Source organism: Antennarius striatus, chromosome 12 (assembly GCF_040054535.1).
Source record: "Antennarius striatus isolate MH-2024 chromosome 12, ASM4005453v1, whole genome shotgun sequence".
Classification (NCBI taxonomy): domain Eukaryota; kingdom Metazoa; phylum Chordata; class Actinopteri; order Lophiiformes; family Antennariidae; genus Antennarius; species Antennarius striatus.
In genome coordinates, this window is record NC_090787.1 from 11,835,719 (window position 1) to 11,862,389 (window position 26,671).

At 39.0% G+C, this 26,671-nt stretch overlaps 5 protein-coding genes and 1 non-coding gene across 8 annotated transcripts; 1 reads left to right on the forward strand and 5 right to left on the reverse strand.

The window, feature by feature from the left end:
- Positions 1–1,839: 1,839 nt before the first annotated feature.
- tra2b (transformer 2 beta homolog) lies at positions 1,840–6,240 on the reverse strand. 2 transcript variants are annotated; one of them, XM_068328936.1, is made up of 8 exons: positions 6,147–6,240; positions 3,917–4,050; positions 3,603–3,765; positions 3,310–3,498; positions 3,122–3,237; positions 2,384–2,506; positions 2,208–2,275; positions 1,840–2,113 (listed from the first exon to the last, which is right to left on the reverse strand). In XM_068328936.1, exons 1-8 carry the CDS (start codon positions 6,168–6,170, stop codon positions 2,103–2,105), a joined length of 828 nt encoding a protein of 275 aa, XP_068185037.1. In that variant the 5' UTR covers positions 6,171–6,240; the 3' UTR covers positions 1,840–2,102. The 2 variants fall into 2 exon arrangements, with proteins under 2 accessions (XP_068185037.1, XP_068185036.1); XM_068328935.1 differs by having other exon boundaries at positions 2,208–2,278.
- A 781-nt stretch (positions 6,241–7,021) lies between these two features.
- Positions 7,022–8,482, reverse strand: hce2l1 (high choriolytic enzyme 2-like 1). The gene is made up of 7 exons (XM_068328992.1): positions 8,411–8,482; positions 8,264–8,315; positions 8,090–8,149; positions 7,854–8,006; positions 7,633–7,750; positions 7,350–7,528; positions 7,022–7,236 (listed from the first exon to the last, which is right to left on the reverse strand). Exons 1-7 carry the CDS (start codon positions 8,480–8,482, stop codon positions 7,022–7,024), a joined length of 849 nt encoding a protein of 282 aa, XP_068185093.1.
- Positions 8,483–9,517: 1,035 nt separating this feature from the next.
- hce2l2 (high choriolytic enzyme 2-like 2) lies at positions 9,518–11,273 on the reverse strand. The gene is made up of 9 exons (XM_068328991.1): positions 11,214–11,273; positions 11,090–11,132; positions 10,956–11,018; positions 10,710–10,865; positions 10,461–10,578; positions 10,177–10,355; positions 9,899–9,980; positions 9,688–9,812; positions 9,518–9,562 (listed from the first exon to the last, which is right to left on the reverse strand). The coding sequence occupies exons 1-9, from the start codon at positions 11,271–11,273 to the stop codon at positions 9,543–9,545; spliced, it is 846 nt and encodes a 281-aa protein (XP_068185092.1). The 3' UTR covers positions 9,518–9,542.
- On the forward strand, positions 10,251–19,380 carry ankzf1 (ankyrin repeat and zinc finger peptidyl tRNA hydrolase 1). 2 transcript variants are annotated; one of them, XM_068328989.1, is made up of 16 exons: positions 10,251–10,342; positions 14,931–15,079; positions 15,163–15,281; positions 15,387–15,489; positions 15,580–15,773; positions 15,885–15,991; positions 16,085–16,238; positions 16,669–16,891; positions 16,989–17,093; positions 17,278–17,430; positions 17,552–17,677; positions 17,775–18,057; positions 18,184–18,295; positions 18,405–18,572; positions 19,056–19,126; positions 19,241–19,380. In XM_068328989.1, the coding sequence occupies exons 2-16, from the start codon at positions 14,956–14,958 to the stop codon at positions 19,359–19,361; spliced, it is 2,163 nt and encodes a 720-aa protein (XP_068185090.1). In that variant the 5' UTR covers positions 10,251–10,342; positions 14,931–14,955; the 3' UTR covers positions 19,362–19,380. The 2 variants fall into 2 exon arrangements, with proteins under 2 accessions (XP_068185090.1, XP_068185089.1); XM_068328988.1 differs by lacking the exon at positions 10,251–10,342 and adding an exon at positions 14,536–14,579.
- On the reverse strand, positions 11,770–11,842 carry trnak-uuu (transfer RNA lysine (anticodon UUU)). Its single transcript has one exon. It is a non-coding gene; the product is annotated as a tRNA-Lys (tRNA).
- A 653-nt stretch (positions 19,381–20,033) lies between the features above and the next one.
- On the reverse strand, positions 20,034–24,788 carry glb1l (galactosidase, beta 1-like). Its single transcript, XM_068328990.1, has 16 exons — positions 24,628–24,788; positions 24,268–24,437; positions 23,999–24,149; positions 23,240–23,300; positions 23,053–23,147; positions 22,805–22,985; positions 22,654–22,712; positions 22,453–22,574; positions 22,055–22,095; positions 21,825–21,943; positions 21,676–21,750; positions 21,501–21,590; positions 21,279–21,392; positions 21,060–21,191; positions 20,341–20,565; positions 20,034–20,245 (listed from the first exon to the last, which is right to left on the reverse strand). Exons 1-16 carry the CDS (start codon positions 24,691–24,693, stop codon positions 20,042–20,044), a joined length of 1,905 nt encoding a protein of 634 aa, XP_068185091.1. The 5' UTR covers positions 24,694–24,788; the 3' UTR covers positions 20,034–20,041.
- Positions 24,789–26,671: the final 1,883 nt, after the last annotated feature.

Here is a 26,671-nt window from a genome sequence, read left to right on the forward strand (position 1 = left end):
TTATTTGGCTGGGGGAGTTTCTAAGGTGTGACCAACCATGTGACATTGTTTTCACAGGTCTTCTTACTTGCCCTTCTTCTTCACATCTTGTAGTGTCTGATGTATTTTAATTATTGAAACAGTATTTAAAATAATATTCCCATTATGAACAGAAAACACTTTAATTAAAGGCACATTTTATTAATTTAAAATTAATTTAAATTTAAAATTTCATTAGTTTAAAACTTATATAATTACTACCTGCTTTCCATGCATAGAAGATACATTATTTTACTTTGATATGTTAAAAAAGGTCACAACTTAAAGCTTCACACATTTAGACAATCAGATGTCTCCCCAATCATTGTGTGGATAATGTGTTCAAACAACAATGTGATATCATATAATCTCTTCCATTTTGGGTTATTAATTACATTGAAGAATAAGCCATTCAAAAATTCTGTGTTGTACATCCCCAGTATTAATGAGATTTTATCTCCGTCTAGTTTGACACATAACTTACAAGTTCAGTCTCAAAGGTCTAAGCCTGTTATGGTGGGCCATAAACCCAAGTGCAAAGTGTCTATACTTACTTACAAACTGAACAAATGTACAGTTTTGAGGAAAGACATTCTTAATTCAGCTTTTTCGCTTGTTAGCTGATGTAAGTACAGTATTTCAGAGGAAATGCAAAATGTGGCTTTTTACATTTAGCTTTCTACACAAACTCCAGACAGACAGGCACAGCTGGCCACTGGAGTTAGATCTTGAAGCTTCATGCAATGGTTCAAAGTAAAAACATTCTGGGTTCAAGCCCTTCAACTTGCTGGGGTGTTTCTCTGTGGAGTTGGGATATTCACATTTGTAATTATGTTTGTGAGCCACAGACCACATGTAGATGACTGAAGACATTAAAATGATGGAAGAAGTGTGCAAAAATGTACAATTAATGTCAACGCACAACTAATGACTGTGATGGATTTAGTTTTTCTGTCTATCATGAATAGTGGTACAAATGTGTGACTGATTAGCAGGGGCATTATTAAAATTAGATTTATAAATTGGACTCAGTTAATATTAGCTTGTTAAACAGACTGGATGTTCTATCAGAAGTATTTTCAGATTAAAATTCCGTAAGTATTATAAGGGACTGTGTCTCATAGTATTTCTTTAGACCTTTATTTCCAGCTATAGCCATAGTAATTCAAATTCAACTACATAAATTATTTAATTCCATGACAGTAGGTCATAACACTAGCTTTGAGCTTTTATCTATGCAAGTAGGTCAAGGTAAATTTTGAATTCAGCGGTGTCTCGGGATGTTGTAGTCTGTGACTGCCTTGGTTCTAGTTTTCACTTGGGAGAGGAACGCACTTTAGATTGGACAGGTCAAATCTCTCCATCATTCATTGGTTTGACAGCTAAGGGTGGTTCTTCTTATTGTGGTTGAAAAAAACTACCATGTCACATGTGCGCTGGAGCCTATCTCAGCTGGCTATGGGTGAGAGGCAGGGTACACCCCGGACGAGTTGCAGGGCCACACATAGAAAAACAACCACTCAGGAACACACTCACACCTACGGACAATGTGGACGGATCAACTCACCCAAACTGCATGCTTTTGGTGGTGGGACGAAATCAGAAAACACGGAGAGAGCCCACGCAGACACAGGTAGAACATGCACACGCCGCACAGAAAGGAATCAAACCCTAAACCTTCTTGCTGTGAGGCAGGTACTGCACCACTATGCCACCTGTAATCATGTGATTCTTAGTTTTCTACATGTCATTCCCCCTCTCATCCCTGCATTGTCTTTCACCACAGAAAAGTACAGTACCACAAAGAAACAGGAGTCCAAGTGAAAAAAAAGCATCTTCCTTTTTAATATATTTAAAGATTACTTTCAATTCAATTTACATAAATCAAAATATTCACAAAGAATTTTCAGTAGGTGTTTCCTTTTTTAAATTATAAACATAAATAAACCATCTTAGTCAAATCACACTACTTTTAACAAATCTGAATACTCATATACATGTGAAAGCAGGAGTTTATCCTATTGTCAATCTACGAACAATAAAAGGTTTTTTTGTGCTCAGGAGGAGTGGATTCACTGCAATTTTCAGTAGCGACCTGCAAAACAAAGCAATCATTAGCCAAACCACAAAAACATTACAACCTGTTGAATGGCTCAATTAACGCCCTAAAATTTAAGAAGAAGACTCACGTGGAGAATAAGATCGTGATCTGGAACGCGAACTGTAAGCCCCTCTGTAGTACGGTGAAGGAGATCGCCTTCTGGAAAGGAAAAATGTATTTTTCCAGAATGAGAGGACATTTAAAACAATATGGACTTTCCCACTAGCAGTCTGCCGGACTTCAGCCAAAGACCGAGATCCTCACCTGTAGGATCTGTAGTATTCTCTGTCATCGTAGCGATTGTAGCCGCCCCTGTCGTATCCCCTATCGTATCCCCGGTCGTAGTCACGCGAATAACGCCGAGGGCCGCTTGGACCGCCTCCACCACTACACAGGAGATAGAAGCACCTTTGTGATCCGGGCTTCATAACATCTAAACTTCTTTAAGTAAACTAAATTTAAAAGTCATTTTGTTTACTCAAATTTGTAATACTTCCAATTGAGTGGGATTTGGAAAAGGCATATTTCAGTAGAGCAACATTAATAAAAATGTCTCCATTCTAAGCTCATTTTAATCACTAAGACCATTTCTCATTTTGACAGGACTTTCAGTTCTGGGGAATGCGATTACTCACCGCTTCTACAATAATTACAAAGCTACAATAGTTCATAAATTCAGTGTTTAGTTGAAGTGAATTAAGGTAATCACAACTGAATCAGTTGTGTACTGACGGACGTTGGCTCATCCACCTTCCCCTCATTATGCTTTTTGTCACTGCAATGTAATGCTACTCTTGTACAGCTGCTGGGCACTGAACTGAACCTTGCTGATGACAAGACGATTACAGTGGCCTCGTCTTAAAGCAAATGGTTTAGTCTATATATTCTAATTTGGAGGACTATAAACTTGTGTATCTTACAACACATCATACACGATAAATGAAGGAACTTTTGGAATTGATCTAACCGGTCCACACAAACAATATACTTGAAATGGCTCACTATGTGGGACGACCCATGTAGATTCCAGGGGTTGGGGTGTGGGGTCTTTTTGTGATGGAGAAATCCACCCTGATTCTACGGCCATCCAACTCCATGCCGTTTGCTTGATCCTTTGCCTGTGAACAAACACATAAATGACCCACCAAAAAACATCCCAAAAATAACTCAGACTACTAATAGTTTAATACCTCGTTAGCGTCATCTTTGTTCTCAAAGTAAACGAAAGCAAAGCCCCTGGAGCGCCTCGACTGCTGGTCATACACGATGGAGACATCTGCCAAGGGGCCATATTTAGAGAAGACGTCCCTCAGATCCCTCTCTGTGGTGTACAAGCTCAGGCCAAACACTCCCAGGCAATAGTTTGGATCTGGATTAGCCTGCAATTTTAAAGCTATTAAAGTTCCGATATGATCATATACTGTGATGCAATAATCAACTGGAAGAGCCAGAAAAATACCATCAAGGGGACTTGAGCACTTACACGGTTCCCGATGTGCCTGCGGCGGTTGGACATGGGCGAGCGGCTATGGCTCCTTCGGCGACGCTCTCCGCTATAGGACCTACTATGAGAATGACGGCGATAGGATCTTGATCGGGAGCGAGACCGACTATAGTGCCTGCGTGAGCCACGGTGGGAATAGGATCTGTGTAAACAAAAACTCAGACAGTCATGCCGTATCCATGGTTACCATGTCTGACCGTTTTATACATGCTTCTATATACAGCCTGCTGAGTAAAAAGGGCAAAGTTTGATGCCCCTGTTCAGATCACTGGTCAAGGAAAATTGTCACTCACCCAGATTTTGACCTCGACCGAGATTTAGAGTGGGATTGACGGGAGCCATCTTTTGAACAGGCATGCGATCGAGCCGGGGAACGAGTCACGGACTTCCTTGACCCATGCGGACTTCTGGATACTGAGCGAGAACCCTGAAGGAACCACACACACCGACACACCACTGATCAGCACCAGCAAAAGAACCAACTGAGAAATGTGCCTAAATAATGGTATCTAAAATAGAATTTTAAAATATCCTGTGAGATGTACAGAAATAACACAATTTAGGATTGTGGATTACAATTGTAGATTAATGGCATTGTTGGAGTCATTGATAACATGGCATAATAATACATTAGTGATATTAAATTAATTGCCGACATAATCAAAAAACAGGAATTTTTCAGAATTAAAATTGCAATATTTAATGTGTTGTTGTTGTATTCAATGAAAAAAAAAAACATGCACGCATTTGACAGAGCAGGGAATTACTTGGGGCGGGGATCTTATCCAGATTACTTCCTTAACTTCATTTCTGTAACTTCATTACTTCACATATTCTTCTTTCTTCAATTGTCCTACATCTTCTTACTTCCCCATCTCACACATTGCCCATACTTCTTCCCTACTCATATTTTAGCATGCATTCAACAATTCAACTTCACACATCTGAGCTTCATATTATTGACAATAAAGCAGACATGAGACTTCTTCCGCATTCTCTTCGTCCACCCTTAACCTTGATGAAAAAGAAAAGGATGAAGAATATATGACGACCATTAAAACTGCAACCTCATTCAACTTTTAATATGTTTATCATGATCTTATGACATGCACGGGAATATTTAAGAGCACAAAATGTTAGTTCTGTATACTTTTCACTTTCCGTGGTTTTACATTCATTATAATGTCTTATCACCTAATTTACGAGGGTACTAAGCATCTTAGATGAACATAGAATGCTGTAAAAAAACTGCAAAATATCAGTACTATATTTTAGTCAGATGTTAGATGCATGTGGCTGCTTGAATCAAAAACAAAAACACAACACAGTATTATCCTAGAAAAGCTCATATTCACAAGATGTATAGAATGAGCCATTGATATACTATGTATGTTTCATCTTAAATTGATCCTTTGAATACAAAATCCACAAAATGTGAAAAATACCAACAATATTAAATTTGTTTACATGAATCTTGACTAATTCTAGCCAAAACGACCATAAGATACACCTGCCATTCATTTGTATCGTCATGCGTGACTCGCACTGACTCAGCTTTGAAGCCCTGGAAGTCAATCTTGAAAGACATTTTCGTCAACCCATAAACAGTAATTGCAGTTTAATCTGTTAGACAAACATACACACAATTATACAAAATACATGCGAAGCTGTCACTATGGAAAAAAGGTCAGATTGTCATGTTATCACGGCGAAGACACTCGCACTGAGACCGTTGCGAATAAATGCAAATGAATAAGAGGAAATCTGAGGCCGTTCGTCTTGAATTTTAAGAGGACGTAGCTTTAGAACCTTTAATCGTTGAACTGACACAAGTTATAGAAAATGCATGTTTCTGTTATTGCATCCAAAATGAAAAACGGCGACATTTTAATTAATATTAGCAAACAAATTGCACATCGTTCATTCGATAAGTGTCTTAACCTTCTAACATTTGTGGGGGGTTTTGTTATTATTGTAACAACAAATCCACTAAACTACAAGGTGGCGAAAAAAATCTGGAGACTTAACCCTGTCTCTTGTCGAACGTCATTGTTACTCACTTTTAACAAAACGTCACTCTTGAACGATAAACATTAAAACTTTGTTTTGTTTTTTTGTTGTACAGATTTAGATGATGTCTGGTTTTGTAGCTATATAGCATCAACATCTGTTTGTAAGGCAGCTATCATCACAAAGGCCCGGGGCCTAGCTAAAGATAAGCTAGCGTTACCCGGCTAGCTAAATAGAACCAAGACTACGCTATACTGACTTACCTGTGGCTCATTTTAGCCACATAAAATTAAACAAAATTTAACTTGAGCAGACGTGTTAAATAAATTAGTAGCTGAAAACTACGCAAATTATTTCAATCGGATAGCTTACCCAGCGAGGTAACACTAGCTTACAGCATTAGCCAATACAATATGTAGATTAAAATTTGGGTTCCTCACAAAATAATAATTTATACGTTCGCTTTAACCACATAAAAACCTCCGTTAAAGCATTCGTGAATCTTACACGTACCCGCTCGTTGTCGTTATCGCTCATTTTTATGAACAAATGATAGGTAAACTTCAGTGATCCACCGCCTGCTGTGCTGCGGACCTCACTGTGAGGAGCGGGCTCGGGCTGTTGCGCGTGTGTTCGAGCAGCAGAGCGTCTATTTCATTTCAATAAAGAAATATAGTAACGAAAACTACACAGTCAGGACACTTTATGTGCAACTCACTGAACTGTAAAGTCACGAAAATCATTATGGAGATTAACTGTGCAAATTTGCATGATTTAATTGTTCAGACAACCTAACATTATTCTGGATCTGCATATATTCATAGAGATCTTTATTTATAATGATCATATGTGGAACGAAAAGCAGAAAGCAGTCCATGGACCTCCGTACCTTTGTAAGACACCACAAGGATCGTTACTCTTACTTTTGCATTTTCTTTATTCGAAGTGAGCAGAAAGTGATAAGGTGGTGGAGAAAAGAAATGCAAAATTCAGATACAGCAAGCGTAAGTTCTATTAAAGAAAAGTAAGTTTCAATTCTGTCCTGCCATTATTTTGCACCTTGTGATAACCCTACTACAAATAAGTAGATTATGGTTAGAAATGGATGAAAGTACTTTAATGTAAAAGTACCTATTAGAGTTTTACCTAATGAATACTATTACAGGCAAAATAAATTGCTGTAAAATAGTGTTGGACGTAAAATCTAATCGCCAGGCATTATAAATAATTGTTTTCCCTATCTTACACGGCCTAACAGCATAATTAAGTAATCCATTGGCAGGTATGCTCTGGATACAGTTACTCAGTGGCACCTGGAGTGAAAAGTAGAGAGAAAATATAATTAATCATTTTGAATGCCAGAAAGACATTCTCAAGTATATGTTATGTCACCCACCACAGTCATAAAGAACATTTATTTTATGTAGATCTAGAACACTGGGTCCATCCCGCTGTCCAATTGGAATGTAAGGATCTGGTCTGGGGATTATGGTTGGTCCACCATCTTCAGAAAAGGCATACCTTCCATAATGCATGACGGACCCATAATCATAAGGACTATTGAGATTGTTTGTCACCTGTTTTCTGAAGTTATGCATTTGGTCTGTTAACGTAAAAAAAAAAAAAAGGGTGATGTAAGAAACATTTAGACCTTGGCAAAGAAAATGCATTCTGAATGCAATTACATAATGTCTGGAGGTGATTATTCATCATAACCTGGCATGATGTTTTTCCATACAATGGAGACATAGTGGTCTCGGTCTGAACGAGACTGTTCGTGTACGAAGCCAAGGGCATGCATTAATTCATGAGCAGCCACTCCTGACCACATGCAACCTGGAGTCTGCAATGACAGGATTTGACTTCCCCCAGTCTGCCCCAGAAATGACCAGCAGCTTGAAGCACAGAAAAAAAATTACTTATCATCATTATCACAGAACAGAATCACAGCACAGTTAATTTCAGAGAAGTCAGAGTCACATGCAGCAAATATACACACCCATATCTAGGCTGAATATCAAGGAAGCTGCCTTCATGAGTTCGTGGAACAAATTTAACGCATGTTCCAGAAGAAATGTCTTGCATCCCATTTTCTATGGTGATTCTGTCCATGTCGTCTACCACAAAAAGAAACAAAAAGAAACAAATAAATAAATATATATATATATACATAAACTTACGATGCTATTTAAATGCCTCCTCAAATCTGTAGATTCATACCATATAGTGGAGAGAGGATGTAAGGCACATAAACAAATCCATCAATAGATTTAGGCCACAGACAGGCATTGCCAGGGCAGGTTATAGCACTCCGGATATATGAGCTGGCAATATCGCCCTCTCTGAATGACAGTCCCCTGGGGATTCGCAACCCTGACAGGAGAAAAGAAACAAGTGAGTCCAAAGTTGATGAAAAAGTAGAATTACTAAAATCTTAAATCGTTTAGGTTACTTACTACTATTGACCAGGAGGATTTGATCCATTACATTCATTTCATCCCGGTCGTTAATTTCATCTGACAACAAAAATATACATTTAAAAGTCTTCTTGTTTTCAGAATCAGAGTCATCAAATGTCAGTTACACGTGTGATGACATATATCTAAAATTAACTTTTACTAAATGCTCACCTGAGTATTTTCTTTTCAACCTCACTTTACCCTCATGCAGTCCTGTAGAATTCTGTAAAACAAAGCTGCATTAAAGTACAAATGGTTGCAAAGAATGACAAGGATGAAAAGAGAAATGTGCTCTAAATATTTCCTATTTGTACTGACCTTAGCTGGTAGAGTGTGAGCCTGGATCAGCAAGTCAGTAAGGACTACCAGAAGGATCATGGTAGAATACATAGTTGTGTTTCAGACAGGTATACCAGTTCAGTCCACAGTCTTCCAATGCAAGAGGTAAATGAACTTCTGTCCTCCACTGAATCTATATAGCCACATCTCCTCCAGCGTGCCTTACTGATTGGGTGTATGTTCCGAGATGAAGCACAATTAAGACCCTTCATCATCCAATGTATGTAATTTACTCAAGTCTGCTGATCCTTAACAGGTGGTCCTGATGCTGACCTTCATATTTGCCCTGTACTTACTGCAGTCAGTGTTAAGATTCAGCACTTTCAGAAATGAGACTGTTAAAGGCATTTTGATGTTGAATAAAATACAAGTCAGCAGTTGCTATCAGGAGAATAACCGTCCATCCTGTCCAACAGACCAGCAATTTCTGTCTGACTGTAAGGGTAACCAGTGATTTTGTGATAAACTAGTTGATAACAGTCTCAACAACAATCATTTGGTCACATAAGTAAATATTTAAAATTAAAATCTCACCCTTGGCCAATAACTGTTGAGGGGCCGATTAGAAAAGTAACAGCTGAAAAAAGAATCCCAAGATTTGACAGTTTCTGAAAACTTGTCTCTGAACATTAGCGCTGTAAAATTTGTGTGTATGAGGTAGACATTCAAGGGTTAATGTAAGGCTACATACAGACATGCCTTGTTATGCCATTTCTCTCTTTCCTATTTTTTCATGAACAAATCTTTGACTCCAAAAAATGTATTTTAGAACACTATTATATATGCAAAATTACACACAAATAATACACTTTCTTCTCATTCAAGCCATCTCTTTAATTAATCATAAAATTTCTTATACTATGTTTATTTGGAAGATAAGAACACTTGAACGTTATAACATAAAACCAATGTTTTTTCTTTTCTTTTTAAAATTTTAAACCCACAGCCTTCTCAACATCAGCTACATGATCTAGTTTGACCACACAGGGCTACATGCACACAGAAGAAATTATGATAGAAAGATTTAATTTATTTGAACTGATTCCATGATTTAACATCAGTTTGTTTTATAAGCTTTCAGTATATTCCTCTTCACTTCTGCTCAATCTGGTTAGTAATCATCTGCATCACCTGCAAAGAGAGACAAAAGGGGCTCAAACAGCTGACAATGAGTGACATTCCTGGTATTATTTGCTCATTTTGCAATACAGATAACAGGTCTAAAAAGATGTAAGTTTATGACATTTGGTACCAACCACACTGATACAGCTTGTTGATTTTCAGCTTGTCAATGTGACTGAGAGATGACGTCTGACCCAGCTTTATGTTCTTGCTGTTCTTTGGAATGATGGTTGGTTCCCCGTCCTGGGAGTAGGCATACCTAAATATACACACATTATATGCTACATTAGATAACATTCAAAACCTGATAAGATAGTGAATGTTCAACTTCAATGCATAACTTACATCCCAAAATGCATTATTGACCCATAGTCATATGGTAGGTCCAGATTCTCTGTCTTGAACTTCTCAAAATTCCTCAATCGATCTATTGAGAATTTAAAAAAGCAACTTTACAATCATTAGGGGGCATTGATTTGATTTTGTTTTGATTTGTGTACAAAGTCAGGCGTTGACATTCTTGGTATACTGTGCAGATGTTTAAAAATACCGTAAATCTAATTTACCATTTGTGGAGATCTTACTTCCCAATGCCACCCCTATGCCCTCCCCTTTGAAATTACCCCTCCAAATGTTTGGCCACATGACTGTGACATAGTTGTCTCTGTCAAAGCGGGACTGTTCGTGCACAAAGCCCAGGGCATGCATGAATTCGTGGGAGATCACTCCGGTTCTGAGGCAGTCAGGGCTCTGGAGAGACACCGTCTGCCTTCCACCACGCGCTCCAAGGTAGGACCAACACCTGTATCATTGATAGTTGAAGAATTATCTACTATATTCTTCATTTCACATATTTGTTGAACAGAAATGGGCAAATAAATAATACTTTTAAAACAAAGTCTCTCACCCAGACTTTGACTGGATATCGATGTAATCTCTCTGGTGAGTCCGAGGTACAAATCTCACACAGGTACCATCCTCTATGCTTTCCATTCCTTTCTTTATCAACTTTGTCTCCATTTCAGCTTTTTGTTAAAATGTTTAGACAGAGCAGGGAAAGAACAGACATTTATAAATCACCATATACAGAGTTAATAAATTGAAAAAAGCACATTGTAATATTTGTAGTTATAGTTACAGATGTAAAATGTCATACAGTAGTTGGGTGACAGCCTATATGCAACGTAGACATGTCCATCCACTGACTTAGACCAGAGGCAGCTCCGAGCAAAACAGACTTTAGATCGCCTTCCAGAAGAAACTGCGATGTCTCCTTCTCTCAAGCTAGTGGTACCATCTATTATTCGGGAAGCTGACATAGAAATTGGGGAAATTTAGGTGACGCTTGAAAGATCATCAGGAGTTAATTTTTTGCAGTATATAATGCAAAATACAGACTTACCATGGAACTCATTGGCTTTAATGATTTCATCCATCGCTGTCCTTTCAACATGCTCTTCACGCTCTTGATAAAGAATAGGCAGTTTTCAGGCAGTATTTTTGCAGCCGTTACACTTAAAAAAACATTGTATTTACCTTTAAAAGCAATGGGACCCCATTTTGGACTGAAGAAAATTTTCTGGAAAAACAACACATACTGTTGTCAGCATTTTTGTTGCTAATCTCATTGAAAATATGCTCCAATCCCATGCATATTTACCTGAGCATGTGCAGCTGACAGACAAGTGGAAATCAGGCACATGACGATAATCCGCTCCATCTCTACCAGTCAGGTATGTGTTCTGTATTGCCATTTTACCAGCACTAACACGTGGCTTTATATGTGTCCCCAGTCACTGTCGTGAGATAATAGCCATGATTATTTCAGGTAAATGACTGGGTTACTCTTATTTGTTGTGTGTGTGTTTTATTTCTCAAATTAGTTCGATTCTTTCATAAACAACAACTTCAACAGCAGGATAATGTACGGTCTCACTGCAAGTAATAACAGTTTCACTTCACTGACTGCGTTTAAATGAAGTGGTTTAATGTTTGGCGCAGGCTTGGGGCAATTGTAGGCTTTAGATGTCTCATACAGTCAACATGAGTGGTGTTTTCTTTCTACTGAGGCCAAAATCAACAGCACTTCATATTCTGTGTTGCGCTTGTAATTGCAGATGATACGATAGTCACGTAAACCCCGAATTTTCGTGATATAGTATGTCATTAATTACTGTAGTAATTTTTTCGTGAAGGCCCGAAAGAAAAAAAGTTACCGCCCGAACAGGGACTTGAACCCTGGACCCTCAGATTAAAAGTCTGATGCTCTACCGACTGAGCTATCCGGGCTCTGAGTTTCATGCGGTCCATTTTCCGTATTTATATTGTAGACATGTAGATGCCAGCCATAGCGATATGTTGAATGTTGGCTAATTGTTCGCTTGCTAACAGTTGCTGACATTAACTTACTAAATGTCGGTGGCTACCGCTGTTGCCTAGCTATTAGCCTGCTAGCACACGATAGCTTGCTAAATGTCGGCGGCTACAGATAACGTTAAAGTAAGGACAGATGTGTGGTCACTTTGGTAACTCATTGAGGGGAACTGATATAGTTTCCTATAATGAAATCTACGACTCTATTACGGTATCCAGCGGCGTTGTAATTCCTCTCGTTAACTCGCAGGAGCAGATCAGAGAGCTGCATCGAGCCATCCAAGAACACACCCGCAAACTGGACGAGGTCCAAAACAAGATGCTGCTCGTTAAGGAACAGATAATTCAATGGTATCAACACGTTCCACGTATTTGTTTGAATTCAGTGGGATTCAGCTCCCCAGATTTAACTAGGGGTCATCAAAAAATGACAAAATGAATCAGTCCGCGATACATACTGGAGTAGGGAATAATTCTTTGAATGTAAGTTATGGAACAGATATCCAACCAGAGAATCACTCACTTCAAATACATTCACCACAGGAAAAGTAAAAAAAATTACATTTGTTGACAAGTACAAAAATTATTATCAAGCTTAATACGTATGTGTAAATTTTGGTGAAACTAAATGTGGAATTTTCCAGATATGCTTGAGAGAAATATCTACATCAATCACCTTAAATATAATTATGTAACGTTAAATAACAAGATATAAAATGTATTCTTGTTAAAAGGTATTACAAAAGGTGTTGTAATTGTGCTTAATATACTGCAAAGTTTGATCTTAAGGTAAACTAATTTTAATACTTTGCACAATACTTTCAGTAATAAAGCAACCATGTGGTGACATAAATATCCATGCCAACATTTTTGTCAATAATTATTAAGAAATGCAGACACATTTACCTGTCAAGGAAAAGGGAACCCAAATACCAAAACCTTTACATAACAACCTGTAGGTCATATTTGTTTTATTGCTGTTTACCTGCAGTACCACAGAAACTGAGCGGAGAGTGGATTTGATGATGGAAAACACTGGAGTTGTTGATATGTTGCAGCAATTTGGTCATCTGCTGCAAGAAGAAAAGCAACTTACTGAGCAGCTTGATGGTCAAGTCACTGCGAACAGGTAAAGTGCTTTGTTGTGTGCATAGAGAAAAATAATTACAGTGCATAAACCAAAACATGTTTTACAGTACACTTAATTTTCTTTCAGAACTCAAATGCAAGAATTGCAAGAAAGAAGCGAGTGCATCATGAACAAAGTGAAAAGCCTCACTGCTGAAATTCTGGAAGTGAATCAATGTCTGACAGAGACCAAGACCCGTAATATAGCAGGTGAGGGAAGTATGTGAATGTCAACATTGTGGTAAAATTGTCTTTAACAAACAATAGTTTGTAATACCGTTATCTTTATCTTCTTGCAGCACAAACTTTGAGCTGTCCACTTAGCAGCAAATCAAAGAGAAATCAGCGCAAACCCAAGTGAATTTAAAAAGTGTTTTGTAGATCATAAGCATATTTGCTGTTATTTTAAAGTCTATTTGATGTATAATTAATCATGTAAATATTTTGTTCTTGCAAATAAAGTATTTGAATTAACCTTGGCCTAGAAACCTGTGTACTACTGTATATTGCCCAGCAGCTGGCTCTCTGTATATCCCCTGAAGGGGACCTGAGGTACTCCTGGCAACCACATCATACTATGATTAAACAGTGGCTGCCAACTCACATAGAGCAGTCGTAGTATACATTTTAATGCACTATATTGTATATACAGTATATTGTATATATAATGCATACATTTTTGAATAAAACTGATGTGCTTCAGGTTGATTGGCCGGTCCCAAATTCCCTTTAGGAGTAAGTGTGTGTGTGTGTGTGTGTGTGTGTGTGTGTGTGTGTGTGTGTGTGTGTGTGTGTGTGTGTGTGTGTGTGTGTGTGTGTGTGTGTGTGTGTGTGTGTGTGTGTGTGTGTGTGTGTGTGTGTGTGTGTGTGCATGGTTGTCTGTCTTTGTGTGCGGCCCCGCGGCGCAATGGCGTCGTGGCCGGAGTGTCCCCCGCCTCACGCCCTATGCCAGCTGAGATAGGCTCCAGCTCCCCGTGACCCGCTGCTGCATATAAAGCGGTAGAAGATGGATGGATGGATAATTTAATTCAATGTGTTAATCCTTGCTTGCTCTGTCGTAGCCATACATTATAGGAAACTGATTTATGGTTATTGATTCTTGCAGGGTTCGATAAAGCAATAAAAGGTATAGATTACATGTTTGTGCATGAATACAGTATATGCAATATGGATATATACATGTGTCTGTTTGCATGATTTACATAACAGGATTAGGACCACTGGGAAAAAAACGAGGTCTGTACTGTGAGATAAAAATCCTAATTCTGACTTTAATCTCAGAATTGACTTATTTTCCATCATTATATGTGTGAGTATATTTATATTCTTATACAATCCGAACGCTAATCAAAACAGCATTGATCCGATAGGCAGCGCACCGCGTGGTTTTACAATGTTTGACGCGCACCGAGTCTGGCGGCGTGGTCCGGAGCGCCGTGCCAAAAGCGAACATCACTACTTCCAGGCTTCCGTAGCGATACCCGGAAAGGGCACCGATCGTCTGCTCACACTCGCAAGACGTGTTGTAAGTGTAAATGAATCGTTATTTTAAAACTTTGAAGCTTTAGGGCTTATTCATCGTAACACCGTTAAAGACCCGTTTATAAATCTAGAAAGTAAAGCCGTTTGTTAAAGAAATCAAAATATCCGTCATTCCTGTCTTTACCCTCAGTTTAAAGAGCACAGATTAAGGTTATATTAGAAGGTAGTAAATTTAATGTATTTTATTTTACTACCAGCACATGACAGTGATGCTTAATCAAGAGACTGGGTGACTGAAAATGCTATCCGTTGAATCTTGTTATTGTAGTTAGGTCAAAACGACATGTTAACTACAAATGTACACTAGATTTCTGTGTTTCTAATGTATTGACAGGTCTTGACGTCACAAAACACCAACAATGACAGCTCACGTCGACTGTCATTCCATTTTTGACTTGTGCCAAAACGATGACGTTTTCATTGGACTGAGAGAAGTGAACCCCGTCCTGAATCAGGCTGCAAACGATGACCGAGCTTTGAAAGGTAGGTATGGTTTGTAGCTGTAGTAATCAATTACCGCAAATTTGCTTTCTTTGAAACCAGTCTTTCCATTTCTTTCCACACAGAGTCAGAAGATAAACTACTAGAGGATGACACACAGCAAGGGTGCAGCCTGGTCCGAGACATGTCCAATAAGATGGTCTGCTCGGCCTGCAAATGCCCCTTCAACAGTCGTGAAGAACAGGTGACCACCAGAACTGTTCCTTTAAGACGTCTCTGGGATTATTGAAGACTGTACACAAGAATAAGTGGTCATTTTACCAAAGCTGACATTGTCTTTAAATTACAGATAGAGCATTACAAGCTCGACTGGCATCGTTTTAACTTGAGACAGAAGCTGTCAGGAATGCCACCACTCACGGCTGACGAGTTTGAGAAGAAGACTGGAGCTGGTGAGCAAACTACAATCACATTAATCTAACTGGCACTGGGATGTGAAAATGTATCCAACAATTTATTGACATTCGGTTTTGGATTCACAGGAGATTTGTCAAGTATATCTGGCTCTGAGTCTGATTCTGAGGAAGAGGACTTAGCTCTTGACAGTGTGGAAAGTGGCAACGTGGATGGCTCAATTGAAAGCAGTGTGGGAACCGGACGGACCCCAAGCAAGATCGTTTTCCAGAACTCAACAGGACAGTATCTATCGGTGTACCGATGCATTCTCCAGGGAAAGGTGAGGTTCAACAGGTACAGTAATCTAATATTTTATAAAACTGAAAGTCTAAGGACTTTAAGTTGTATAAAAACTTATTTAATTTCACATTCTGTTCCTATAATTCTTAAGTCGATTGATGAGCAAAGTGCAGGATCTTTCCTGAAGGCTCCAAGTAAGCCTGTATGGGTCATTCTCATGACGGGTGGAGGACACTTTGCCGGAGCTGTGTTCCAAGGGTGAGACTTTATTTTTGCTAATTTTCAATACCTTAGATTTCAGCCGTACGGTAAATCTAAGCACCTTTGGATCACAATATACCTATTTTACAGGAAAGAAGTTCTTCAGCACAAGACTTTCCACAGATATACAGTGCGAGCAAAGCGAGGCACTGCTCAAGGTGTCAGAGATTCTCTGAACCGCAGTCACACACCCAAGTCTACCGGAGCAGCTCTGAGGCGACACAATGAAGCAGCCCTAGTTCAGGCAAGATTTTCATAAACCCACCACTGCATTTCCTTTTAACATCAACAGTAGGAAATTTTTGTACAGCGCACATAAAAATTAAGCTAATCCTGGTTAATGTTCTATCACATGGGAAACCCCACTGATGCTGAAATGCATTAATTGTTTTATTGTACCCTCTAAACGTTTCTTTTTCTGTGTCTCCTGTGCATCCACAGTAGTTCCCCTGAAGTTACCAAATTTTTGAATCAACTAGTTTTCTTGTTAGACACATGTTGCTCATTGTATTAGTTTAACAAATTGATACTGTCCCAAAGGTAGAAAGCCCATTTAATTAGTTAATTGTGGGAATTACTTTTTTCTATGATGTATAATGCAGCTCAGCTATGTTACAAGATTCAGTACCTGGTTTTACATATGTCTACAAAAATGCTTAAATACATCTTTGCAGGACATTCAAGATCTCCTCTCAAGCTGGGATGAACATCTGCAGAAGGCATCTGCAATATTTGTACGAGCACTTAGCTACAATAAGGCCACCTTTTTTGGTGGTCGTGCAGCTCCGCTTGACAAAAAAGACCCCAGGATTCGAACAATTCCTTTTGCCACACGAAGGGCAACATTTCGAGAGACTCAGAGGGTGCATGCGGTGCTTTCCACTGTCCATGTTTATGGTAAGCTGAATTATATCCTATGTATAATGACATGTTATCTTCTGGTGTCACCCAGCAAGGGTATAATAAATAGTGTGTGCAAAATATCTTGATTAAGGGAAAGACACAGACGTGTCTGCAGTCTTCAGTCCATCAAAGAAGCCTTGGAAGAAAGCTGTCAAACCTACTGCACAAACAAAAACAGATTCAGAGGAAGAGAAAGGTAATCTTTTAGTTTTATATATGTATCCTGTGTTCTTAAAATCTTTTGAACTCTAGATATGTGTAAAATAATGGCTAAGTAAGATTACTATGTTATTACTGTATCTGCATTTATTGCTGCTTACAAAACTTAATTTGCTGTGAAATATGGAAAATGTTTTTAATTACATCATTTCTGGCATCAGCTGTAGAAGGCCATAATAGCTCAGACAAGGAAGAGGATGAAGAGATCCAGTTGAAAATAGTGGAGATGACAATTGGAACTCAGCACCTCGGAGAAAGGAGGCAAAGGAGGAGGAGGAGGAGAAAAAAGGAAGAAACCAAAATACAAAATGAGGGTAGGCCTGGCTCATTGTGTCTTTACATGGCTGACTATAGCTAGATTATAAAAACCCAAGGCATTCTTATTTAACAAGTAATTCTGAAAGATTTTTGAAATCTCATATCTATGTGTGACAGAATTAAGCGATAAAGAAGCAGACAGTAAGGAAGAGGAGATGCTAGAGGAAACAGCAGCACACCCGCCCCATGAGATGCAGTCAAAGATAAGGAAACAGAAAGGACCCTTTAAGATACAGCTGGAAGGTTAGTGTTTTATTCTGTTGTCCATTTTATCAGTCTTCTTCCTCAATCTTGCCATCCTTTATAATAAACATATTTCTGACTACTTTGTGTCTTTCAGAAACTGCTGATGAGTCATGGGAATACGGCTTGAGGGATGATCTGTTTACAGCCTGTAAGGTTGGGGATGTGGATGCTTTAAGCAAGCTTCTCCAGCTTCCTGGAGGCATGGCAGAGATTGACACGCAGCCAGAGAGAGACCCATCTGATGCCCCAAGTGCTCTAACTATTCTTAATAAAACCATAGACTCATCAGGGTTCACTTTGCTGCATGTTGCCTCAGCAGCTGCACAAAAGGCAGTGATCAGGCTGCTACTGGCCACAGGAGCAGACCCAGCCTGCAGGTATGAAAAGTAGCTTTGTCAAGTTTAGCAAAAATAAAGAGTTCAGTGTGATAATATCTAGCATTTGTAGTAAATGTACTCAACATTTGCTCTGATATGATTATTTCTGCAATTTTTTTCTAACAGGGATAACAGAGGGCAGACCCCGTATATTGTTGCCCCTGACAAAGACACAAGAAATGTTTTTCGGAAGTACATGGGTGAGAATCCGAACCAATATGACTACAAAAAGGCGCAGGTAATAGTATCTGGTCTAATAATTTAAATATATTATTTATATATGAAAAATAATACACACACACAAGCAGGAAACAGATATGCATAACTATTTATTCACACACCTCAAGGTCCCTGGACCATTAACAGCAGAGATTGAGTCTAAACAGTCAGAAAAGAAAAAAGCACAGAAAGCTTTGAGAAAACAGAAAGAAAAAGAACAGAAGGAGGAAAAGAAGAAACAAGAGTTGGAGGCAGAGGAAAAGAAGAGATTTGCATCTCTGACTGACCGTGAAAAGGTGAGTTTATTATTAATTCCTTGCATTAATCCCTTTTTCTATTTGGAATTTTTTTCTATTTTTCTAATTTCTATCAGCCTCGAAGAGATTTTGGCAAACTATTTGGCGTTTCAGGAGGGGAAAGCAGTGCACAGCCAACACTGTTTACAGTAGAGGTGGAGAGCTGCTGACCTCAATTGAGGATGTTGGCGGGTGGTTGAAGGAATCCTTTGTGGATCTCCCACTACCATGTCTTACACAGAGGCTCAGGTCTCAGAGGTGGACTCGTCCATCACCCAAGCTGAAGTTACTGAGGTGGTTACCAAACTCCTTGGTGGTAAAGCACCAGGGATGGATGAGATTCGACCTGAGTACCTCAAGTCTCTGGATGTGCAGGGACTGTCATGGTTGACATGTCTCTGTAACATTGTGTGGATAAGCAGTTGAAGATGGATGGATGGATCTATTTGGCAAATTTTAAACATTTGCTCTTTTGATTTGTAGAGAGCTCTGGCAGCAGAGAAGAGGTTAGCAGAGCAAATAGCTGCAACAGGAGTCACCCTCACTAATGTCAAGTAAGTCCCCTCAAAGCCCCCACTGAGATGAGAAAAACAATGAGGACTTTACATGAGACAATTGTCACGCAAATGTCTGCAAATTATTGCGGTTTTTGTTTTCTTTATCACCAGGAGGTGCTGGTTGTGTGGAGAGTCCCTGCTTGGGAAGATCCCCTTTCAGTATCTGGAGTATTCATTCTGCACCCCTCGCTGTGTCCAAGCACATCGCAAAGCGAACATCCTCACGAAGTGAACATGACTTGATTTAAATTTAGCAGCCTTTTCAAAAGTTCAAAAACAAAGGGTTGTGTCAAATGGTCCTAAATGACTTCACATGATGGAAGAAGATTGACTGTGTTAAACATATAAGAAATCTGTCATTTATTTGGTATTTCCAGATAAATTGAAAATCAAATAACACAGTTTACCATTGCCAACATTTCTAGAGCAAATATTCAGCCTTGAAGACAAACTAATCATGGGATTGCTGTTTCACTGAAGCTGCTGTGTCAAAGGTTAAAGCAGATGACATTGGAATCCATTAATAATGAGCTTAAATTTAAACTCTGAAATGCTAAAGAATAATGATCCATTCACTATTCCTCATTTCAAGTAAATGGTTCAAAGGATTTAAGGTGCATTCTGACCATATCAGATATTTCAGCATTCAGCACAAAGTTGTGTAGAGGTGATGAAGGATAAAACTGGATGAGTATTACTGTTTGGTCTAACCACCTTGTCCACCGGGACAGCTCCCTGCTTCAGCTGAGTCCGTTTCAATGTTTTTCCAGGGGACACCTGAGTGTCTTTTACTGGTGATGGCTCCTGCTGCTTGGGCCTCATGTTTTCATGTGTTTTCACCACACATGATTTGGTATAAAGAGTTCCAATTATTCCTTTCAGACCAGGATGTTGTATTCCTGCAACTGACTCTTAACTCTTGCCAGCTGTTACATTGAGCTGAGGCCGGTCCATGAAGAGAACCTGTTGATGGGCTGGAGCTCCCTCCAGTTCCAGCACTGTGATGATGTTGGGCATGGTGGTGCTGAGCAGGGGCCCAGGGACATAAAGTGTCTGTTGAGGACCTCTGGCCGGCCAGTACCGTCCCAGATTCATACCGTTAATCCAAACTTGTCCCTGATAGAGAAAAAACAAACATCAAAAAGGGATAGACTTATTTTTGTCACAAAAGGATGAGATATAAAAAATGAACTGCAGATCCTCACAATTACCTTCACCCAGTCTTTGAGTTTAAGAAAGGTGTCCCAAGCGATGCCGTTGGGCTGTAAGGTCCCTGTGTAGAAGGCTGGCCCACTCCTACATTGGTCCTGAGGAGTCAGGAAAGACCTACCGCCAGAATGAGGCCATCCACCAGCAATGGCACCATCAATGTCCAGTGGGTAGATCCTCCAATCAGTCAGTACATCTATTCCCAGAATCAGGTTGCTCAACAGGCCCTGCAGCACAGGTACTGTTTACAAGCTCATACGTGTTTTATACATGAAGGTTTTACTCTGTGTCTATAAAATGAGCTTGACTTTATCACTTTCAACTGGCACTATCCATGGTTTATTGCTTTATATAATGCCAAATAATTTACTGTGAATAAATTGTGAATAACAGTTTGTCTATATTGTCCACACACACGTTTTATCTGATGTGATTTTCCTCCATGAAAGGGTTCTCACACAATACTGCTACATTTCTCAGGTGAGTTTAAGGTAAATTGTAAAACCAGACGTTTTCCGAATTTCTAGGAAAAACCAAAAAGTTAATTTAGTATTCATTTTAGTTACACAAACACTTATATAGTATGTAATGTATATAATTAGAACATGTAGCATTAAAGCATATCCTAACAAAAATGTTCACATTTACAGCAAAACAGGAATATTGATGGTGTTTGTAAAGAAAATGTAATTCACTCTCAGATTGATCTTTATTTTCTTGCCTTGTAGTCATTGATCTTGCTCCCAAAGTTCACTCTCCCCATGTTCTCTACGAGAACATCCACAGTGTGTCCCTGTTTCCCCGTAATGTTCATGACCAGCACGATGTCTCTCTCCAAGAGGCCCTGGTATACCTGTGAGCACAGATACAAACTCATCGTGGGTAAAAACATCCAAACATCTGTTTGGTTAGAGAACAGAAGCTCATTGTGAAGGCTCACCCCATTGACAGACACATATGCTCTGTCATGAACCCCATTCAGAGGAGAGATGAGTGGCGTGGGCTGCGAGAGGTCCCTGGGCAGCATAGTCCGATACAGCATGTATCCATAGAGCTGAGAACAATAAGCATGACAGGTTGCAGACGCAACGGTCTAGAAGTTGTCTCTTTACGATCACAACACTAGTCCCTTCTCTGTTGTTGGCTTCAGATGAACACATACTTGTTTCATCTCTTCAAACATCAGAGGATAATGGGATTTCACTGGCCCCAGTGGTGAGAAGGTGTTCAAGAGGCTGCTCAAATCACCAACCTGGAAAAAAAAAATCAATTAATTGGATCACAATGTTCTGCTGCATTTTCAGGCATTTGTTGTGATTTAAAATCTTTAATAATACCTTGGTCAGTTTAACAAATCCATAAGCAAACTTGGGAGTTGCTGGTGGCATGGGTCCAGGAGGAATATCTCTAAACTGGAGAGACACGAGGATCGTTCAGACAGATGTACAAGGACTTCCTTAGCAGGTGGGTGTTTAATCAATGGTACCTGCTTGATGACATCTCTAATGGCCAACAGCTTCTGTGTGGGGTCCCCTGCTTCTGACAGTGGGGCGTCATAATCATAACTCGTCACCACTGAGCGGAACCTCGTGTCATGATCAGCTCCTGCAAAGAGAAGAATGGCACCACATGCCGAGCTTTATCTCCATCCAGAGCACGCTGTCGAGGATCCAAAATTGAAAGACTGATTCTTTAAAAAAAAAAAAAAGACTTTACCATTCCAGTAGCCAAAGTTAGTGCCTCCTTCAAACATGTACCTGAAGAGAAAAGAATAAATTTACCGACTGGGAATGTTTTGAATCAGTTCTAATTCAGCATTAATTATCTCATAGCTAAAATACCCAACTGCCTTTTTACCACTAAATTCATCCCAGTGGTTTTGAAAGGGTGTGTATAGCCTACATATTGTTTGGAAGAACAATGACACTTTTGCGAGGGCATCATCAAAATTAAACTGTACCCCAAAATATTTCATTTTTTAAATAACTTCATCATTTGAAGTAATAAATGGGGGCGGGGCAAAGAGTTTATTATTTATTTAGAGATTTTTTGGACAGACCTAAATACAACAACACTAGCCACTCGTGTGATGATGTGACAGGTATTCAACATACATGTTGACGTTGGCCCCCATGGTTAGCATTTCTGCTAGCATTCTGCTGACCTTCTGAGCATCAACTCCAGCATGCTGATCCCCCCAGTGGTCCAACCAGCCGGTGTAAAACTCTGAGTTCACCTGCAACACCATTTAAACCGTCATTCACACCGATCAATCAAAAGTCACTACAATTAACGTGGGTTAACACGTAACTAACCAGGGGTCCTCGAGGTTCAAACCTTCTTTGCCGTTGGAAGGCTTCAGTGACGTTGTTGTCTTTATCAGGGAAGAGACAGGAGTCATTCCAAATTGTGCCACAAATAACTTTCAGAGGTAGATTTTATATCTTATTTTCACACAACACCAACTTGTTCCAAAGTCTACTGTGGCATATAACCCCTCCAAAGTGCCACATGTCAGCTCCCTGTCTGTGTTTCCATCTGTGGTGAACAGGACGACGTCTTCTCCCAGAAAGAAGCGGAACAGAGCCCGGAGGTGTCGCAAGTAGTTATAGTCACATGCAAAGTAACTCCCATATTCATTCTCCACCTGTAAACAAGATGAATAATTCAACCTAATATTAAGAGACAACGTATAACTTAAGTGAATTCACTACCTGGACTGTAATGATATTGCCTCCATTGATATACAACCAAGGTCTAATTTTGGGGAGAAGCACACCAAACCAGTTGCTGACTGCCTGGAGATAATCTTGAGCACACAAAAACAAATAAATTACATGTAATTTGAAAGAAATGACAAGTTAGTATATAGTTAGTATTTATATGTGCATTACTGTATACCTGTGTCAGCTGAGCGAAGAATGATATTTGGTTTTTGAAGCAGCCATGCTGGCAAACCACCCTGAGAAAGGAAAACAAAATGTCCAAAATCATTCTACCTGAAGGAACTCACTCACACATGAGGAGAGCACAGATGGATCTGAACCCAATATGACGTCTTTGAGGCAACAATGCTTTTTTAAAGTATTTGAAATGCAAATAACATTTAAATCCAAAATAATTTACAACTTTTACATGTTTCAATATTTTTGCAGGTTTCATTCATTTTTTTAATTGGATATACAGTAATAATCTTCTTTGTGAAAATAGCAGAGATAAGTATTTCTTCTAAACATCTAATTTTAATCTCTCTTGTATAATTTTGTTTCTTGTACTTAGGAGTGGCATTTATTGTTACAATTTTATAATTTTCCGTTTTAATTTAGGTGGTTTTATTGCTACATGCAGCAATACAATTTTGTAATGTGTGTGTATGTGTATTTGTGTGTGTGTGTGTAGGTGTGTGTGTGTGTGTGCGCGCGCGCCCCCCCATTGCCAAAAACCGCCCTTGCACATTTGAGAAAGTATTAAAAAATTAATTTATGATGAAATTTGGGTTTAATTATGAATTCATATAATTACATGAATATTTTATATTAGATATGTCATTATGTCATATAACTTTTCATGTTCATATCTTTTTTTTTCCATCTCATTGTTTAGGCGCAATGTTGCACTTTAATTTCTCTATTAGAAATATTACACACAAGTCTTTCTCACCATTTCCCATTCTGCACAGATGTAGGGTCCCGGACGCAGGATGACCAGGAGTCCGGTCTTATTGGCCAGATCCAAAAAGTGTTCCAGATCTCTGTCCCCTGTGAAGTTATAGACACCCTGTACAGTTTCATGGAAGTTCCAGGGCACATACCTGTGTGGAGCAGATATGATTAACCAATCTATGACAACGACAAGCATATGTTCTATATATATAGTAGTCATTAAGCTTGTATACACACTCTATACATCAACGTGACATTTGGACTCACACTTGGATGGCATTGAGTCCAGTCATGTACATCTTGACGAGTCGGTCCTGCCAGTAATACTGGGGGATTCTGGAGTAGTGAATACTCCCTGAGATGAACCGGAATGGCTTCTCATCTTTGAGGAAACAGTTGTTTGTGTAGTCTATAGAGAAGGATCTGTATCCAGATACCTAAGAAGAAAAAAGAGGGTTTGGATTCAGGGTCTCGGTAGACTCTAATCCATCAGTTCAGTGTTTTGAGCTCCACAAGCACTGATCATCTCACTGCAGGGGAAAATATATCAGCATCCTGACCTTAAAATCCGCTTCAAAGTGATAACGTGACTTTTTTATGAATAAAGAACTCAACTTTCTTTCTTACCAAGTTTCCACAGATAGTCGAACAGGCAAGGTTCACTAAAACGAGTCGTATGATACCGGCAGCCATGTCCACTGCCTTCCCACTAATTAAAATTATTAATTTAATCCTTGTCTCCACAGTTCACGGCTGAACGTAACGCCTGTGGTTGAAGTTACTACACATCGTCCTGAGCGGAGCCACCGCAGCATCACGTGATTTCCACTAACTATTTAAAACACGACCCACCCTCCTGTGTCTCTGAGTGGCTAGTGCTCATTGTCTCGGTACGGTAGGTTGGTCAAATGTAGCCAATACGGCTAATGATTGGGTAATGAGAGGCAAAGATGTCACGGTAAGCCAATCAGAGGCAGAGGAGGGCGGGTCATAGTAAGCTTCCTGTCGGCCTGCCTCAGATGCTTGAAATATACACTGGAATACTATTTGTTAAAAATCCAGTCCTCTGAAACTCTTGACCATTTGAAACAAGGCCTAAACTTTAAATTACGTTTGAAGAGCAATAAAAATTCTTTGAGACGCGATCCTGTATTTAAAAATGACATGTAAATTTCAAACATGTTACCAATTTGACCACCTGATGTCACTGTTTTTCGATAAACTGTCAAAAGTTTAATTTGAATATTGAGCATGACCAACAACTTTAAAACGAACTCAAAAATTCATATAACTCAACATATAGAACAATCCAAATGAAATTAACAAAAACTACATAATGTTAAAAATGATCAAATAAAATTATAATGAAATGTATTAGCATATTCTGAAGGAAAGGCATACCAACAAATACAGGCTGTCACAAAATACAGTATATTCATGTATCATAGGTTGACAACTATCATTGTGTTCGGCATGGCAAGATAAGAAAACAGGCAGTTCATGAATGGTTTGCTTTATCATAAGAGTAGACTTCAGCTCTGTCTGTCCGTCTGTTGCATGTTGTGTGAATGATGTTTTAAAGTCAGCCTTTAATCATAAAACTTGCATATTCATTCAAGTGTGTCTCTGCAACTCTTTTCCAGATAAATGTTTGTTTTTAAAAGCTTAGATCTTGAAATACGATGTGTGTACTGAGGAAATGTTGATGAAATGAAAGCTGAAATGCATTTGCAGCTCCTCCACTGATAACGTGAATGTGACGTCACATTATTATATTATTCGCTAGATGGCGCTTTAATCCTTAAAAGAGCTGATGTACAGTATAACATAGTGAAAGAATATAGGTCATTCATTTGAAACACTAAGTCAAATCATAGGTCCAGGAGCTTAATTTATACTACAAGGAGGTGTTATTTTATAAAATGATTGTATTTTCAATTTCAACCTCAAAACAACTGCAACTTACATCCATATGCTCAAACCTTGAACATGAACCTGAAATTTACAAAAAACTTTCAGACAAAACAGTTATCAAAATGAGAGGAAGTAAAACTTGTTTTGTGCCTCCATTTCTCTGGCAAAAAAAAGAAGAAAGAAAATAAAATCAAAATTTGCTGACACACTCAAAGAAGAATCATGTCTGCTTTCAGCACATATTTATTTCCTTTCTGCACATCATTATGGTTATGGTTATAATTATGGTTGACCATAATGAGGACTGATGTTGCTGTTTTTGTAATGCTTATTGTTGTATTACGTGAATCCAGAACGGATAAACCTGCTAATTTCAGGTAATAATGTCTGCACTTGCCTGCTGGTCTCGCCTTGTTTTCACATCCACTAAGAATGCGCTTCATTTTTCCACTCCTACACCCTCAACAGTAATGATTCTCCATACATTAGTTTCCTGCACTGCCTCTTTATTCCTCAGCCTACATTTTAAAAGGATTTTAAGGAGGTGCTCACAGATGTTCACTGCAGATATAAGACACAGCCTGGACCTCTGCCTCATTAGCCCAATGTCAGACACAGTTAATTGTCCTGGGAATGAGAGAAGGAATGACATACATGGACTGTTAATTTAGTTATAACCATGATTGTGCCTGAAAAGAGCTTGTAAGTAGCGCTTTTTGGCCTACTGACAGCCTGGGAAATGGATGTAGAAACCACA

What these genes read in the sequence shown, in the direction of transcription:
- tra2b (XM_068328935.1), bottom strand. Translation starts at nt 6,170, where the DNA reads ATGAGCGATAACGACAACGAGCGG. An exon ending in GCGATAACGACAACGAGCGG is followed by an intron (nt 4,051 to 6,146) that starts GTACGTGTAAGA and finishes TGGTTCCTTCAG; the next exon opens with GGTTCTCGCTCAGTATCCAG. An exon ending in CGGTCGAGGTCAAAATCTGG is followed by an intron (nt 3,766 to 3,916) that starts GTGAGTGACAAT and finishes TTGTTTACACAG; the next exon opens with ATCCTATTCCCACCGTGGCT.
- hce2l1 (XM_068328992.1), bottom strand. Translation starts at nt 8,482, where the DNA reads ATGTATTCTACCATGATCCTTCTGGTAGTCCTTACTGACTTGCTGATC. An exon ending in GTTGAAAAGAAAATACTCAG is followed by an intron (nt 8,150 to 8,263) that starts GTGAGCATTTAG and finishes TTTTGTTGTCAG; the next exon opens with ATGAAATTAACGACCGGGAT. An exon ending in CATCCTCTCTCCACTATATG is followed by an intron (nt 7,751 to 7,853) that starts GTATGAATCTAC and finishes TTTTTGTGGTAG; the next exon opens with ACGACATGGACAGAATCACC.
- hce2l2 (XM_068328991.1), bottom strand. Translation starts at nt 11,273, where the DNA reads ATGGAGCGGATTATCGTCATGTGCCTGATTTCCACTTGTCTGTCAGCT. An exon ending in TGTCAGCTGCACATGCTCAG is followed by an intron (nt 11,133 to 11,213) that starts GTAAATATGCAT and finishes TTGTTTTTCCAG; the next exon opens with AAAATTTTCTTCAGTCCAAA. An exon ending in GGGTCCCATTGCTTTTAAAG is followed by an intron (nt 11,019 to 11,089) that starts GTAAATACAATG and finishes TTCTTTATCAAG; the next exon opens with AGCGTGAAGAGCATGTTGAA.
- ankzf1 (XM_068328989.1), top strand. Translation starts at nt 14,956, where the DNA reads ATGACAGCTCACGTCGACTGTCATTCCATTTTTGACTTGTGCCAAAAC. An exon ending in TTCCACTGTCCATGTTTATG is followed by an intron (nt 16,892 to 16,988) that starts GTAAGCTGAATT and finishes ATCTTGATTAAG; the next exon opens with GGAAAGACACAGACGTGTCT. An exon ending in CTTTAAGATACAGCTGGAAG is followed by an intron (nt 17,678 to 17,774) that starts GTTAGTGTTTTA and finishes TGTGTCTTTCAG; the next exon opens with AAACTGCTGATGAGTCATGG.
- glb1l (XM_068328990.1), bottom strand. Translation starts at nt 24,693, where the DNA reads ATGGCTGCCGGTATCATACGACTCGTTTTAGTGAACCTTGCCTGTTCG. An exon ending in CGACTATCTGTGGAAACTTG is followed by an intron (nt 24,438 to 24,627) that starts GTAAGAAAGAAA and finishes TTTTCTTCTTAG; the next exon opens with GTATCTGGATACAGATCCTT. An exon ending in TCTTCGCTCAGCTGACACAG is followed by an intron (nt 23,148 to 23,239) that starts GTATACAGTAAT and finishes TGTGTGCTCAAG; the next exon opens with ATTATCTCCAGGCAGTCAGC.